The sequence below is a fragment of the Callorhinus ursinus genome, unplaced genomic scaffold (assembly GCF_003265705.2).
Source record: "Callorhinus ursinus isolate GAN/ISIS: 27379988/994484 unplaced genomic scaffold, GSC_fseal_2.0 scaffold21, whole genome shotgun sequence".
NCBI lineage: Eukaryota > Metazoa > Chordata > Mammalia > Carnivora > Otariidae > Callorhinus > Callorhinus ursinus.
The window spans coordinates 16,075,986-16,094,111 of NW_027397083.1; the positions used below are offsets into that span (position 1 = coordinate 16,075,986).

Below are 18,126 nucleotides of genomic sequence, written 5' to 3' on the forward strand. Positions count from 1 at the left end.
TTACATTATTCAATTACTATAAATTACAAAATATTCAGGAAAAAGAACCTATTTCCTTCTAGTCATTCTAACATGTTTTATTGTATGTTTACAATCATAGGACATGTATATTTTAGTATATGTGCTGCCGAAGCAAACACTCATAGTACATGTATAACTTGATATGCCAACTTGTTCTCTCTAGGATAACTTAGATATGTTCTATGTAGGATATTTTGAATAGCAGCATAATATTCTACCACGTGTGCATACTATAATTTGTTGAACTGCTTTTTCCAATTTTTCCACTATATTTATATAAAGTTGTGATGAATTTTCATATAAATAGCTTTTATACATTCTTAATTTTCTTAGTATGGATTTCCAAAAAGGAAACTTGATAAATACTACCAAATTTTGCTTTGCAAAGTGCAAATTTTGCTGGTTTTTTTAAATGCATCAACCAGAAATAAATATTTTAAGATTTAAAGTTTCAAACATAGGGGCGCCTGGCTGGCTCAGTCATACAGCATGTGACTCTTGATCTCAGGATTGTGAGTTCAAGCCCAACAATGGGCGTAGAGATTACTTAAAAATAAAATCTTTAAAAATAAAATAAAGTTTCAAACATAAACTCCAACAGAAAGGACTGAAGATACCAAAAAGGAAATACAGAAAAAGAAACAATGTGGAAATAAGATAATTCAATCTGAGTTACCTGTGGGGGGAAAATATGGAGCTCAATACTTCAAAAGATGAGCTGAAAGCTAAGAATAGGGTACACTATAAATGCAATCATCTGGAGGAATACATAAATTGTGAATAAAAGAAACTACTGGAGAGGTTAGTGGGAGTAATTTCACTGGAGTGGCATGGACAGAACTATACTGCCAAGGGCTAAGAAGTGAATACAAATTCAAATAGAAGCTAGAGTACACATTTAAGAAGTCTGGAAGAAATAAAAAGGTAGACAGGTCCAGAGATTGGAGGAGGCACAATTAAAAGATGGCTGATTAAGATTGCAGATATCTGATCATTTTTAAAGGCTGAAGAAAAAGGGCCCAAAAAGGTGGGGTGGGGGAGCCTTGAAGTTATTGGACAGCCTCAAGATGCTAAAAAACACATTTCAGGATGAAATCCACAGGAGAGAACAGAAAATAATCTTGGAGGGAAGGAGATGTTTCAGTCCTTGAGAGAGTGAAAACACAAAGTGAATACTGGTATAAGTTACATTCAGAGGCAGAGGGTTGGAAATCTTGAGGAAGTTCATTACCTACGACTTCTACATAGGAAACAGACTCATCTGCTAGAATTAAAGAAGTGAGGAGTAGAGTAAGGTTTTGAGAGGTAAAGTGTGTATATGACACATTCTCAAGTGCTTGGGCAGGTATCTGTAAAGCTGCTTAGTAAAGGCACTATACTTTTTTTTTTTTAAGATTATATTTATTTATTTGACAGAGAGAGACACTGCGAGAGAGGGAACACAAGCAGGGGGAGTGGGAGAGGGAGAAGCAGGTCTCCCGCTAAGCAGGGAGCCCGATAAGGGGCTCAATCCCAGGACCCTGGGACGACGACCTGAGCCGAAGGCAGACGCTTAACAACTGAGCCACCCAGGCGCCCAGGCACTATACTTTGATTAAAGGATATAGGTAGAGCATAGCATGACTGTATTTGATTACTTTTATGATAATTATATATTTGATTCCCCAATGTCTACTAGAGGTTTTATATCCATAAAAACCTTTAAGACATGGTCTCTGACCTCAACAGTTCAGATACTATTTTATATTTTGAAATGTAAATATTTCCCAAAATGTAATGGATTAGGTTACCTCCTAATAGGTTATAAATTCATGTATTTCATTTTCTTCCAATCAGACTAACAAGAAACAATTTCAAGCTAGATATATCTTCAGATGTGAGATACTTAAGAGAGATTTTAGAAGTTACAGAGTAGCCACTAGAAATACTTTCAGAAATGCCACACTATAAGGACTTAGGGCAACTCACAAGACAAACATCCCAAGTGTTTCTACTCAAAAGTACTGGCAAAACCAACTATATTATAATCCCTAACACCCTAAGTACATTTCCGTACAGAATTCAATTTTAAATACACATATATAATAAATATCAAAATATCACCAAATTGTCAAATTTCATTAAGAATGTATCATATGCAATTATAATGGGGCAATGTAATACTTCTTGCCCTTTGCATGACTCGGCTTAAAGGACCCCAAATTAAACATGCTTCTGATTTACATAAATTAAGTACACAAATAATATCCCTTTTGTATAGTGGTTTCAAATAAGATATACCTAGCAATTTCAATCTTCTTAAAAGTACCTTAAAATGGAATTCTATCTATACCTTCTTTTCACCTTCTATTTTCTTTCCACCGACTGGCATAGGAATGAGGTTTGGAGAGCTCTGCATTCCAAATTTAGAAGGTAATATAGTTAGAAAAGGCAAACCCATTAGAATTTTCTCAAGCAATGCAAGAATTGTGCCTGTCCAAAAGGAAAAACCATGAGAATAAGAACTAGATTGGTTAAGAAATATGAACTTCCGCTTGATTTAAATTAACATACAACATCTCTCTATAAAGTCATTAGACTATTAAACTGGTTAGACTGATGGAAAAGCTTTTAACAGAAATTAAATTCATAGAATTGTTTTCGTATTTTTTAAAGATTTATTTACTTATTTTAGAGAGAGCACGAGTATAAGCAAGGGTAGGGACAGGGAGAAGGAAAGAAATCCTCAAGCAGACTCCCCACTGAGTGCAAAGCCCAACGGAGGGATTGATCCCAGGACCCTGAGAGCATGACCTGGGCTGACACCAAGAGTTGGCCCCTTAACCGACTGAGCCACCCAAGTGCCCCCAATTTTTTTCATATTTTTAAATGACTTTTTTTGGCTTTAAACATTACAAGGAGTAGCAAGTATTAATATACAACTTTCAGAAGCTGAACCATTCCTGATATTTTAAACTTTATTTATTTTTAAAGATTTTATTTATTTATTTATTTGACAGAGACAGAGACAGCAAGAGAGGGAACACAAGCAGGGGGAGTGGGAGAGGGCGAAGCAGGCTTCCCGCTGAGCAGGGAGCCCGATGTGGGGCTCGATCCTAGGATCCTGAGATCATGACCTGAGCCGAAGGCAGACGCCTAACGACTGAGCCACCCAGGTGCCCAAACTTTATTTATGTAAATAAACAGTTTTTAAAAACTTGAACATGCTATATATAAATCATTGTTTTTCTCAGGCAGTGTTTTCCAGCTCACATACACATACGCAAGTATAAAAGAAAATTTATAGTACTTGGCTAATTTCGCCTACTATTTGCTCAAACAAGAACCATGTCTTACTCTCTTCATTCATAGCAGAGTACTTTGCACTTAGCGGACACCCAAATATATACCAGGTAAAATAGTTTCCACACACATATTTTATCACTGTTTTACCTGACATAATAGAATTTAATTGTGGTGAGAGTCTGTGATCCAGCTACAAAAAATATTTAAAGCATAGTAACCAGATTAAAAACCTAGTATTTTTGAAGCCAATACTATTCTTATCTAACTTAAAACACAAAACTACGGGGTGCCTGGGTGGCTCAATCATTAAGCGTCTGCTTTTGGCTCAGGTCATGATCCCAGAGTCCTGGGATCGAGCCCCGCATCAGGCTCTTTCCCACTCCCCCTCTCTCACTGTCTCTCTCTCAATCTCTCTCTCTCTCTCTCTCTCTCTCTCTCTCTCTCGGTCAAAAAAAAAAAAAACCCACAAAACTACAATTAATATACTGCAGAGATACTTGTATTGTCTCTAGTGAAACTGATTACAAGTTGGCCCAAAACATGTTTTGAGAATGTGGTGAAGCATAGCATCATAGCTATAGGCTATGTAGCTCATAACCTGCAATTTTCATTGTGATTTTATGTCACTTTACCCTACTTAATCTCAATATAAATTGACATAAATTACATATTTAAAGCCCTCTGAAGTATTAATTTAAATTTTACTTTAAAAGAAATATCTTTAGAAAGTCAGGTTCAATTTTCAATATGTTGTCACTCTCTCTAACTTATTAACTATTTAAGACTGTACATTATATACCTAAAGTCGTACAGTTTACCAAACCTACAAGACTCTCGTATTATTAAACAGGTAACACACAGTCAAAATATACACAAATGATATCTTTAGGCCTTTAAATCACCACTTTATAGGGTATGAAATATTTTCTAAGCAAGTTATTTTCGGCAAATGTTTCAAAGTTTACTATTGTTTAAGAAAACTAAGATATTTTGTTTAATTTATGAATAACATGCAACAAAAGTAGGGGGAAGCTGAAGAATTTGAAGTTAACAAACACTTTTAGTAAGTCACATGCTTTTTAATTTCTAAACTGGAAAACAGATCTTCCTCAACTTAAACAGGGTTACATCCCAATAAACCCATCATAAGCTGAAAATACGTTTAATACACCTAATCTACCGAACATCATAGCTTAGCCTTGTCCACCTTAAACTTGCTCAAAACACATTAGCCTACAGTTGGACAAAGTCATCTAACACAAAGCCTATTTTATAATAAAGTGGAAATATCTCATGTAATGTATTCATACTGTACTGAAAGTAAAAAAAGGAATGGCTGTGTGGGTACAGAATGGCTTTAAGTACATCATTACTGACCCTCATGATTACATGGCTGATGGGGAACTGTGGCTCTCTGCCTCTGCCCAGCATCAAAGGAAGAGTATCGGGTGCCTGGGTGGCTCAGCTGGTTAAGCGACTGCCTTCGGGGGTGCCTGGGTGGCTCAGTTGGTTAAGCAACTGCTTTCGGCTCAGGTCATGATCCTGGAGTCCTGGGATCAAGTCCCGCATTGGGCTCCCTGCTCGGCAGGGAGTCTGCTTCTCCCACTGACCCTCTTCCCTCTCGTGCTCTCTATCTCTCATTCTCTCTCTTTCAAATAAATAAATAATCTTTAAAAAAAAAAAAAAGGGAAGAGTATCAGGGGGCGCCTGGGTGGCTCAGTCGGTTAAGCGTCCGCCTTCGGCTCAGGTCATGATCCCAACAACCTGGAATCGAGCCCATCAGGCTCTGTGTTCAGCAGGGAGCCTGCTTCTCCCTCTCCCTCTGCCTGCCTGCCTACTGGTGATCTCTCTCTGTCAAATAAATAAATAAAATCTAAAAAAAAAAGGAAGAGTATCAGACCCCACACTGCTAACCTGGGAAAATATCAAAATTCAAATTTCCAAGTACTGAATGTGTATGACTTTCACACCATGGTAAAGTCAAGAAATCCTAAGTCAAACCATGGTAAATAGGGGATCATCTGTAATTGGCTAGTCAAATGTAGCCAGTTTTATAGTTTCTATCAAATTCTATAAAGGCAATGTTCTTGGCAAGCCATATGTAATCAAATGTGATTCATAATAAATAGCTACAAAATTCTAAAGGGGGGAGGGAATGACTCATTCTGTTCATCTAATTGTTTCAATATCAAATCTAAATAATTTTTTTCCAGTTAGAAAAGATGCTCCAGCATTAACAATATGCAAAATAAAACAATTTATCTGACCACCTCTGGCAATCCTCTATTTTCAATGAGACCAAGAAATGGTCTTTCGCAATTTAGATCCTTACCTAAAGGATTAAGTACAGCTCAAAGGAACAACGTACTTTATTATTCTTCTCTAAATCTCTACTTCTTTTAGGTGTAATATTTTTATTTAAAAAAAAAAAAGGTAAAGCAGCAAAGAAAATGCAACATGAAAAGTGTATTTGGAAATCTAATTTTTAAAAGAAGAGAAGAGATGTTAATATCAGAAAGTAAAAATGGACTGAGTGACAGATAACAGAAAAATTGGGTTTTAATTCAGTTTGAAAAACCTACACTCATTTATTATGCACCTTAGTTTAAGTATCTCCAAAAACTAAAAAAAAAAAAGTTATTCCTATATATCAAGCTCATTTTAATGGCAATAATATGTTCTGTGCTCTTCACACTTCTGATTTCAAATTAGGCATTTAACATAAGATTTTTGTAATTGTACAGGACGTTTATCTTCCCTAAATTCTACATTAAGGAAAAGTAGTTTCGATTGAAGAAATAAAAGGCACAAAAAGGAAGGGTGTGTAAGTGGTTTTTAAAAACTGGTCAGGGATGATACATAGATATTACTTCACAACTCTCATCTTTTAAGAGGTGTTATGGTGTATTCTTAATCTTTTACCCAAGCTACCACATATTTCACTGATTTTATATCTAAGTGAACTCTGGTCTCTAGCAAATTAAACATTTAAGTCAAAACAGATTTCTAAGTCTCCCAAATTCAATTAAATCAACCTCTTCCCCCAACTTAGGGCCCAGCTTCCTCTACCTTACCTGTCCACTAGCTTCCCTCCCCCTCAAGTCTTCCCCCAGCAAGGAAAAATTCTCACTCTCTTAGAAAATTAAAGAAATTGTTTGGGTCAAAGTAACAAAATATATTTAAGGTAAAACATATTGCCCTTCGCTTGTTTCCGTTCAAAGACTTCCTGTTGGAAAAAGATAACTTTCTAAAGTACTGACTTGGCCATACCTACTAAATACAAAAGATAAATCAGTTTACTGACTTAACTGTCCTCAAGCCACAAATGCCATCCCTAAAAATATAGTATTTCCAATACTCAACCAGTTTTTTTTTTTTAAATTTCCACACAAGTGCTAACAGCGGAGGCTCTAGGTCCCCAGCATAACAGTGCGTGCCTCAGAATCCAGACAATATGTTGCCTTTGTGTAGCGACATATGGCCCAAGTATCAACAGAGGAGAGCAGCCTGATCTGCCAAATAGGTCAAGGTCTAATCTGACAAACATTTAGGTAAAATGTATAACATACATGTCCAAATACTGATTCTAGCTTCCTCCTAACAGTGATTAAGATAAGGTCCAAAAGAACAGCTATGACAAAACTACAGAAGCAACACACTAATATTAAGTTGTTTCTCTCCACTTTTTTTCTTTCCCCAAATCACTCTTAATCCAACCAAAAGAAGTGGACTGTGTTTGCTTAGGTCAGCCACATAAGTGCTTTGGCTACCCTGAAAACGTACACTGATTCCAAACTTCGATTCCTAGGGTGCTTGGGTGGCTCAGTCAGTTAAGCGTCTGCCTTTGGCTCAGGTCATGATCCCATGGTCTTGGGATGGAGTCCCGCATTGAGCCTGCTTCTCCCTCTGCCTCTCCCTCTCCTCCCTGTTTGTTCTTCTCTCTCTCAAATAAATAAAATAAAATCTAAACAGAAAAACAAAAAAAATTCGACTCCAAATATATATTCCTTTCAACTTATGTTAAGTGTTCAAAGATACTAGACAAGTTATTTTTTTAAGCAGCTGGATCCAGAACCAATAAAGACACTTAAAATAATTCCTTTAGACTTACATTTGTATCATATAGAAAGGGTTACCATAACAAAGCTTTCAGCAAGTTGGCAGGTGGGCAAGTAGGGGACACCTTTAAAGAAGTAATAAAACAGACTGGTAGATTCCTCCATTTTAACAAAATTCTAGTAGTTGTGTACCTCTAAGATAAACATACCACACTGGAAGTCTCAACTTCAGACATTAGAAAATTAGGACAGCTGCAAACCCAGAAATTTTTACATGAACATTTCTTTTGGCAGCAACAATATAACCATATAGCAACTTATTTTGTGTCCTCTAATAGTTAAGAGGCAAGAATAACTCTGGAGAGATATTTCCAATACAGAGAACTTCAAAGTTCCTTAGAACACACTTAAATCTAAATATTGCCATGACATCTTTATCTCCAAACTCAAACAAAAATGGAATGCAATGGAAACTACGTTACTTATGCCTTTTAATTAACTACCAATAACGCAATTCTAATCTACCACATCACCATCTTTGGTGAACTGCTGCAGAGAGAACACAGAAAACTAACTTCAAAAGTCACCAGAATAAGTCACTCTAACACTCCAATGGAAAATAACATGTAACCAAGTATTCCATTTAACTGATGTGAAACAGGTTTAGGAAACAGTATTTCAGCATTCTGAAATCCACATTTTCTCTTTCCTACCTATAAATGCCATCAGTGTTCATGTACCAATATTTAAAACAAAAGCTCAATCAGAAAGTTCATTTGACAGCTGTTGCTATTTTAAGTTGCAAGGGAAAAAAAAGCTTTCAATATCTTACAATAAACAAATAATACTTAGTGCCCTGCCATACTAGCTACAGTAGCCTACCTCTGTAATTTGCACCTTATTTTATGTACTCCATGACAGAACATCCAAAAAATTAAAATAGTATGATCTGAAGCTTCTTTTCAAGCATGTTTACAAGAAGAATTATCTCATAAAAACCATCCACTTTTATGTGACTCTAAAACTCCATGCCCAGAAGCCAATGACTGGTTTATAAGCAAGATAATGACTAGTTCAATGGAAAAGGTATTATGACAATAAACGAAGACTGCCTCACCATGTTATGATCTGCTTGCCTAATATGTGTTTAGCTACTGTAGTCAGCAATGTCCAAATATAAATTTGAAACATTTAATGACTGGTTCTGTTCTAGATTTCAAGCTCATCTTACCTTTTTAAAACATAGTTTTAATCTAAGGCTCTCCACAAAAAAAAATCTTTTTTAGAAAATATATTCCCTAGAGTAGAGAAAAACTTCAGGAACAAATTGTTATTCAATTTTACGGTAAGTACAAAAAAAATTCCACAGTGAAATGTGCAAAATCTCAAATATTTCAACACACTTCTACCTTAACAGAAATTAAAATCAAGTAAGTTTCAAAAGTAAAAGAAAAATAAGCCTCAAACAGGTTGAGCATTATATTTTATAAATAAGAGGTCTATATTTTATGAATGGACCCATAAATATACCAAGAAAACCTTAATTTAAAAGTACTTTACCTGGTTGGTTACATTTCAATTACTGCTAAGTGGCATGAAGGCATAAGGCAGCCAATAAAACTATAAAAAATATTTTTTTAAAAAGGTAAGTTTTGTTGAATAAGTTTACTAAGTTTAATACAGTTTAATCATGACCTATCAAAACCTTATCATAGCTCACCGTATAAAATTAGCACGGCACTTGCAAACATAAGCAGAATCTAGACTTATCAAACATATGGTGAGGCCTGCCCAGCTTCTGAAAAACTAAAGGAGAATGTAGGATTAAAATGTTTTAGCTGGGTAACAAAGCCCACCGATCCTGCTCAAAAAGTTTTCAACAAAAATCTGATCAAAAAGGGCACCTCTTAAAAATTTTAAAGCACCAAGAAACTAAAACTTTTTTTTTAAAGATTTTATTGATTTATTTGACAGAGAGAGAGAGAGCGAGAGCAGGAACACAAGCAGGGGGGAGCGAGAGAGGAAGGAGCGGGGAGCCCGATGCGGGGCTCGATCCTAGGACCCTGGGACCATGACCTGAGCCGAAGGCAGACGCTTAACGACTGAGCCACCCAGCCGCCCCTAGAAACTGAAACTTTGAAATAAATTGAAATGGTGTGAATATAAGTGATTCCACGCCAGAAGCTATACAGCTAACAAGCAAATACCTAAAAGCGGGGAGAGGGATTCAACCGATCTCCAAACTACTACAAGGTACACAAAAGCACAAGCACAGGCTGGTCTACCAGCTAACTTTCCCGGCCCAGGACCAGGGAGACATCAAAGTTGACAACAGAATCAGCCATGAGCTTTCCCTGTAAACCGGACGATAACCTGAACTTCACTGTTGCTAATAGGAGAGCCTTATAATTAGAAGCAGCGACCTGACAGGTGGAAAAATAAATTCTAACAGGGCAGCAAGAGGTTGTGAAAACACAGTTCAAGGACTGAACATGTTATGACCACTCGGTAACAGGTCCAAGGTAATTTACGCACACACCCTTTAGCGCAATTCCTCAAGCCTAGATAAGATTGGGAAACAGGCTTCACTGAGAGCCACATACCATTTTAAAACAGCCGTCTCCCTCCCGACAGGAAAACAGACATTCCCATCCGAAGTCTTTCCGAGAGTTCTCCGCGAAGGGAAGCGGGCGGCCGCCACCTTAACGAGAGAAGCCGGCAACAGCCCCGCCGCGCGGCCGCCACGCCTTCCTCCCGCCGCGGCAGGGGACGCGGAGCGGCGGGTCACATTTCTCCTCCCCAACAATCAACACGCACTCACGTCTCCAGAGTTGACACCCTCTAAACGGCCGCTCGGCGACGCTGGTGACTGGGCCACAAAGCCAGGGACGCAGCCATCGGCTGGGGCGCTCAAGTTGCGTGCGTGCGCGCGCGTTTGTGTTTGCTCCCCGTAATGAAAGACAAGAGGTCTCCGTAGTTACGGCCTAGGGTTGCGGTGGGGAAAGAGGCCCCCTGTGGGACTAAACAAAACTTCGGTTGCTGGGAAGAGCCGTTGCGCAACCCTGGCAGGGGAAGGCCGGGGCCGCCCAGCCCGGCTCCAGCGCGGCTTCCCGGAGGCTGCGCCACCGCTCGCACCAGCCACGCGCGGCCCCAGCGTCCGGCGGCCTTCGGCCCCGAGCGGCCCCCGGACCCGCCACCCGGCGGGGAGCCGCGGCGGAAACGCGGAGCACCGGAGCGCAGGGGATCTGCCGGGGATGTAGGACGCGCGACGGGTGCGGGCCGCTCCGGAGGGGTTGGGCCTCGCCGGGGTCCGGCTGAGGGGCCCGGAGGCCCCGAGAATGAAGCTGGTCCCCCCCACCCTGGGGTGGGGGCGCCCCGAGCCCCTCTCCCTCCTCCCTTACCTTCCTAGAGGCCTGAGCTCTCCCCTCTTCGGGCGGCCGCGGCCCTGAGCATGTCCGGAGTGGGGTGCGGGGCCGTGCCGCGGACAGGGAGCCAGGCGCTTCAGCAGGCGGCACCACCCAGCCCGGGCTCAGCCCCTCTCCGCGGCCGCTGCCATCTTGTCCTGGCGGCTGAGAGGAAACGGCGAAACACCCTCCCCCGACCGCTGCTGCTGCTGCTGCTGCTGCTGCTTCTCTGGCTGCTGAGCGCCGGGCCCGTCTCCCTCATCTTCCTTCCCGGGGATTTGGGGTGGGGACGACAGGGCTGGGGCGAGGGGTGGCGAGAGGCCGGCCGGCCGGCCTCCGACTGCTGGGGCCTACGGGCGGCGCAGGGTGCGGGGCCCGCGGCGGCTGGGGCCCATTCCTGACGCCCCTGCCGCGAGAGGAGGAGAAGGAGACAGCCAGGAGAGGCAGCGACGCCGGGGCCCGCGGCTCGGTCTCCTCAGGCCGCCGCGCTGCCGGCAGTCGTCACGGAGGCAGCTGCCGCCGGTCGCCCCAGTCTCGGGCCCCTCCTCCGCGCCCGCCGGCCTCGGCCGCCGCCTCCGCAGCGCCACCGCCCGCCGGGCCGCGCTGCGCGCCGAGCCCGGGCGGCCCCGCTCGCCTCGGGCCGCGGCGCCTCCGCGAAGCCCCTCCCCGGGGCCCGCCCGCAGCCGCGCCCTTGTAGCTCCGAGCCCGCCTGGCGGCCGGCGTGGACCCGACCCGGAGCTCCCTCCCGCCGGCCCGCCCGCAGAAGCAGCATCCGTTAGCGCCCCCTCTGCTGTTCTGAACCTCATTCTAGGCCCACTCCGACAAAAATACACATTTAAAAAAAGATCCTAACCCCCCAAAGAAAGGATTAAAATGAGGAAGTGGGATTTTACAGGCCTTTCGAGATGCCGTAATCACAACTTCCCCTTCCACCCCTTTAGGATCTGTTTCTTGGCGACTTGTTTTTTTTGTTTGTTTGTTTGTTTTTTTAAGGGTCCAAAAATAAAGAAAGGGGAAATGCTTGGTCAAGTGAACAGTCCCAGTCTAAAATAGGTCCTTCCCGCTCCCCCATCGCAAAGAGTCAAGAGAATTGTAAAATCGGGTTAAAGAACGGGGAAAAGGCCTTTTTGCACATTTTCCAAGAGCATCTTTAAGGTCCCAAACCCCTTAATTGTGAATTATACCCACCTCTGCATTGATAACTCTCCATCAAGTTAGTTCCACTCCCAGAGACTAGTTACCTCTCTCCTGGAGACTAGGAAATCAACAGAATGGCCCATCTCAACGTAATCATAGAACTGTAGAATTTTAGAGATGAAAGAAACTTAGAGATCCTTGGTCCAAACTCAAGCTAGGACAGGGCTTCAGAGAAGCTTCTGTGACCTGCCCAAGATTATACAGCAAAGCCCTGGTCTGCACACCCTGTCCCCTTCTTTTCCCTAAGAAACCGCTGACCTTCTAGTACCTATCATTGAGAGTTAATTAATTTTTTTAATAATTATTTTCTTTTGTTCCTAATCAATGTTTAATGGGGGGAGGGGAGGACTGAACACCTTTCTCTAAGGAAGTGTCCTTTCTTTGTTCCTTTCATCATCTTCACTAGGAGGTTTGACTCTACCACATATGTATTTATCCCCAGACATTTCCTATTGCAGTAACTGGGGGAGGGCAAAGGGAGTGGCAAATTGCTGCATATTTAATACTACACATTTATTCCCTGCTGCTTTTCAAATGGAAGGGAGTATTTTTGAGAAGGCCTTTTAAAAAGAGAAGAGGATAGTACGCCCTGAAGCAGTTGGAAGTACTTTCGAATGACAGTTGTTTTCTTCAAGTTAGGGAGGATAACCAGTTGAAAAGTCTTCCAAAATAGAAAAACAAAACAATGACTGTCTCTCAGAGAGATAGCAGCATATTAGCCATTCCTTTTTACTTAGTATTTAGTTACTTTTGATTTTTTAAAAAAAACAATAGTTAAAAGAACCAAAAAAGGATAAAAACACTATTCACAGGAGAAAGTTACAATTAAAAAAAAAATCTTAGTGAAACAAGGGAACTATTCCACTAGAACTTCGAATTTCCAGAACTTTGGCTAGATATTTCTCTAGATCACTTTTAATAAGAGGCTTCAATTCTCCCTATTTTGTGGCATTACTACATTTATGGAAAAGCTGAAAAGGAGGAGGATTTTTTTTTTCCTTTATATCCCTGACATTGCTCTCCACTGTACTGTAAGTTCCAGAAGGGGATTCTGTCTTCTTTTTTTTTTTTAAACAATTGCATTGCCAGTGCTTACAGTGCCTGATTTATAGTTGTTTTTAGTAAATGTTGCTACAGAAGTCAATAAACACTATTAATTCAAGTCCTCCTTCACTTTATACCTGTTGTCTCTTAGCTTAATCTCTTTACTTGCAATCTCTTATCTCTCCAATTCATTCGGAACACCAACATCCAGATAGCTTCTCAAAGCCCCTGACTTAGCCATTTTATGAAGTTTGTAAGAAAAAAAAATGGAAAACTTCCAGTGTTCTTGTTAAAAATGAAGACTACTAAATTGTATATGAAAGAGTTAATTGTGTGTAAAAAGATGGTAACCAAAAAACTCAAAATCTTTTCATTCAAGGGACGCCTGGGTGACTCAGTGGGTTAAGCTTCTGCCTTCAGCTCAGGTCATGACCCCAGGGTCCTGGGATGGAGCCCTGCCTCTGGGTCCCTGTTCAGTGGGGAGTCTGATTCTCCCACTCACTCTCCCTCTGCCCATCCCCCCTCGTGCGTGCTCTCTCTCTCTCTCAAATAAATAAAATCTTTAGAAAAAAATCTTTTCATTCGGAATTACTACTTAAATACTGTGTACCAGACATTGGACTATAATCTGAGGATACAAGGAAAAGGGAGACACCCTATGAGTTTACACTCTCTCTAGAAAGTTGGTTATTATACAAATAACTAATTATAATATTAATAAGCATTATAAAAAAAGAGCCCAGCCTGCAATGAGAAGGTAGACCCTAATCAAATGAGATGGTGGGGAAGCCATAAAAAACCTCATTCATTTCTCACTCTCCAGGACTTAACTAAGGGCTTACTTCCTCAGAAAGAACCTCCTGACTTCTGTAATCCACATCCCCATATATCCTTCATGGGTAGCATTTTTCTCAGTTTCTCTTTCCTCAGTTGTTTGTTTTCTGTTGTTTGATTGATGCCTACCTCTACTACCAATCTGAAAGCTCTACAAATGTAGAAAGCACATCTTTTTGGACACCATTGTATCCCCAACTCCAAGAAAGTGGTACGTAGCAGCTGATCAACAGGACCAGCTACATTCAGGGCCCCCTGAAAAATGAAAAGGTGGGGTGCCTTGTTCAAAATCATGAAGGATTTCAAGATGGTAACAGTAGAGGATTGAACCCATCATGGGGGCCCTTGAAGCATGGGACTGTGTGCAACTACACTACACAGGTTGAATGAGTAAATGAAAGTTGAGATCTGAGGGGCACCTGGGTGGCTCAGTCGTTGAGCATCTCCCTTCAGCTCGGGTCATGATCCCAGTGTCCTGGGTTCGAGCCCCACATCAGGCTCCCTGCTCAGTGGGGAGCCTGTTTCTACCTCTCCCACTCCCCCTGCTTGTGTTCCCTCTCTTGCTGTGTCTCTCTGTCAAATAAAATCTCAAAAAAAAAAAAAAAGTTGAGATAAAGGTGTGTGGAAAGTAGCCCACGCAGAGAACACTTGAGACAAAAGAAAAGATACATGCAAAAGCCATGTAGAAAAAGGCAATAGAGAGTAGAAATTTTGAGAAAGTGAAAGTTTTTAGTCAGAGTGAGAGGATAAATCCAAGCAGATGAAGGTAGAGGAAGAAGCAAAGGCCAGATTAGGATTTACAACCTTATTCTACCTGCAACGGAAGCTACTGAAAGATTTAAGGAGGGACACGACATGATCAAAAAAGCCACTGGCTTTGGGTATGGGAGCTATCTATTTTCTTCTTTGCACTTTTCTGTATTGTTTAAGCATTCCTTCCAATAACTTCCAATTTCATTCAGAATAAAAACTAAAAACCTGACAACAGACCTAAAATGGTCTATAAGATCTTGCATAGAACTGGTCCACAAGGAACATGCCTCCTGCTTTTTGTGTCCTTACTGTATACTCAAGGACTTCAGTCACTCTTCCTCCTCAGGTCCTTACCCAAATGTCTCCTCAGTGATAACCACCTATACATACACATAAATGCCCTCGGTTTTTATTTTTGTTTTTTAAGTTTGTTTGCTTATTTATTTATTTATTTATTTATTTTCTCTACATCCAATGCGGGTCTCAAATTCATGACTCTGAGATCAAGAGTCACATGCTCTTCTGACTGAGCCAGCCAGGTGCCCCAAACTCCCTGTTTTTATTTTTATCCTTAGGACTTACCACCATCAAAGGTACTATGGTATAAATTTTTCGGTCCCCTCTTCCCCACAAAGGTAAGCTCCCTGGCAGCAGAATTTTTGGTCTGTTCTGTTGGCTGCTCTATCCCCAAAGGGTAGATCATGCCTGGTATACAAAGGAACTCAATAAATACCTTGAACAACTCCAGGGTTAGGAGTGTGGACCCCCCACTCACTGCAGTCAAAAATCTGCATATAACTTTTAACTCCCCAAAAACTTAACTACTAATAGCCTACTGTTGACCAGAAGCCTTAATGATAACATATATACATTGATATACAATATTAGTTTCAGGTGTACCACATAATGATTCAACATTTATATACATTGCTAAGTGGTAAATCTAGCTACCATCTGTCACCATATAAAGTTCTTACACCATTATTAACTATATTCCCTGTGTTGCACATTGTATCCTGGTGTCTTAGTCCATCCATCTTGTTTGGATCTTTACAGGTCCCTGCTGGGCCCCTGGGTAGCTCAGTTGGTTAAGCGACTGCCTTCAGCTCAGGTCGTGATCCCGGAATCCTGGGATCGGGTCCCACATCAGGCTCCCGGCTCAGCGGGGAGGCTGATTCTCCCTCTGACCCTCTCCCCTCTCATGCTGTTTCTCTCTCTCTCAAATAAATAAATAAAATCTTAAAAAAAAAAAGTTTTATCTTTACAGGTCCCTGCTCACAAACCTTCAGACTGTTTCAGTTACTAAAAATGTTCATATTTCTTAGTTTGGCTATTGAGGCACATTATAGTTGGACTCCATAAAACCTTTGTAGCCATTTTCCTATAGGCTTTATGACCCCACAAAAATGTGCTTTTCTCTCTTGCCAATGATACCTTTTATTTCTCCATGCTTGTAACATTTCTGTCATTAATAGTGCCTTCTCTTATTGAGATCCCACTTGTCCTTCAAAGTAAGACAAATGTTCCCTCCTCCAAAAAGCTTTGAGTGAACATACCATTCCGAAGTGATATTCATGCATCCCACAAATACTTTTTAGGTCCTACCATATGCCACACACTGTTCTGAATGTTTTTATTTAATAACTCAAGGATAACTGTTACTATTCTCATTTTATAGGTGAAGGAACTGAAGCACAGAGATTAAGAAACTTGTCCAAGGTTACACAGTAAATAATGGAGCTGGATTTGTGCCCAAGCTGTATGACCTTAAGCATCTACCCCAAATCAAAGATTTTCATGAAATGCATTCTTGAAATTTTTTTTTACAATTTTTTATTATTATTAACATAAACTGCGGGGCACCTGGGTGGCTCAGTCGTTAGGTGTCTGCCTTTGGCTCAGGTCATGATCCCAGGGTCCTGGGATTGAGCCCCGCATAGGGCTCCCTGCTCCGCGGGAAGCCTGCTTCTCCCTCTCCCACTCCTCCTGCTTGTGTTCCCTCTCTTGCTGTGTCTCTCTCTGTCAAACAAATAAATAAAAAATCTTAAAAAAAACATAAAATGTATTATTTGTTTCAGGGATACAGGTCTGTGATTCATCAGTCTTACACAACACAGAGCACTCACCACAACACATACCCTCCCCAATGTCCATCACCCAGCCACCCCATCCCTCCCACCCCACCCCCAGTCCAGCAACCCTCAGTTTGTTTCCTGAGATTAAGAGCCTCTCATGGTTTGTCTCCCTCTCTTGTTTCATCTTGTTTCATTTTTCCCTCCCTTCCCCTATGATCCTCTGCCTTGCTTCTCAAATTCCACATATCAGTGAGATCATATGATAATTGTCTTTCTCTGATTGACTTATTTTGCTCAGCATAATTCCCTCTAGTTCCATCCACGTCGTTGCAAATGGCAAGATTTCAATTTTTTGGTGGCTGCGTAATATTTCATTGTGTGTGTGTGTGTGTGTGTGTGTGTGTGTGTGTGTATACACCAGATCTTCTTTATCCATTCATCTGTGGATGGACATCTGGGCCCTTTCCATAGTTTGGCTATTGTGGACATTGCTGCTATAAACATTGGGGTGCAGGTGCCCCTTTGGATCACTACATTTGTATCTTTGGGGTAAATACCCAATAGTGCAATTGCTGGGTCATAGGGTAGCTCCATTTTCAACTTTTTGAGGAAACTCCATACTGTTTGAAAATGTTTTTATAAAACGTAGTCATAAAGGAGATTATAATTGCCCTTGGGAAGAGTTTAAATTAAAGAATGTGTTCTTATGGCTCCTGGCAGGCTCGGTCAATAGAGCATGCTACTCTTGATCTTGGGGTCTTGAGTTCAAGCCCCGTAGTGTTTGTGGAGCCTACTTAAAAAAAAAAAATTGTATTCCTGACAGGTCTCAGCATCAAATCATGGATATAACAAACATTAAGCTCTAAAAGGAAAGTAGAATTTTACAATCCTCTAAAATGGTACATGGAGAAGTCATCCAAGCTTGTCAGGTCCCACCTTTTACAAAGGAGGGAACCGAGATTCCGGTAAGTGAGAACAGAGCCTCGGGCCGCTTTCATTCCTTACCCAAGACCGTACACACCCAGTCCTCTTGCCTCAGTCATGCCATCTGATTCCACAAAATGACTGCCCCAGAATAGGAACTCCCTGATCTGTTCCCAAATTCCTTCCTTCCTCCCTTTATACCTGAACTAGGGAAATAGCCAGTCCCTCCATATTCAGTATCAACTGCCTGACTCCTGGTAGTAAATTGCCCTCCCTATTTTCTGAGGTCATGTGCCATAGTGGAATATAAAAGGATGCATGCAAGGATCATCCAGAAGAAACTGTGCTCACCTCACAAAAGCGGGGTGTTCAGTCATGCAGAGCCATGTAACAACTATGACAGTTACAACTACAATAAAAACTCTGCCTGCTAACAGAGTCCTCTGGGTTAGTGAAATTTCAGGCATTTAAGGAGAAATCCTCTAGGCGAGGGTCTGTTCTCATATCACATCCCAATCTACTCTGCATCTG

At 41.3% G+C, this 18,126-nt stretch overlaps 1 protein-coding gene across 7 annotated transcripts in view; it reads right to left on the bottom strand.

The window, feature by feature from the left end:
* HIPK3 (homeodomain interacting protein kinase 3) overlaps window positions 1-12,019 on the bottom strand; it is a 91,780-nt gene extending 79,761 nt beyond the window's left edge. For 2 of the 7 annotated variants that reach the window (XM_025879023.2, XM_073904791.1), the window contains exon 1: window positions 11,957-12,019. In XM_025879023.2, the coding sequence (XP_025734808.2) occupies window positions 11,957-11,978 (22 nt within the window). In that variant the 5' untranslated portion in view covers window positions 11,979-12,019. The other 5 variants (XM_025879028.2, XM_025879027.2, XM_025879024.2 and 2 more) reach the window with 4 other exon arrangements.
* Window positions 12,020-18,126: the final 6,107 nt, after the last annotated feature.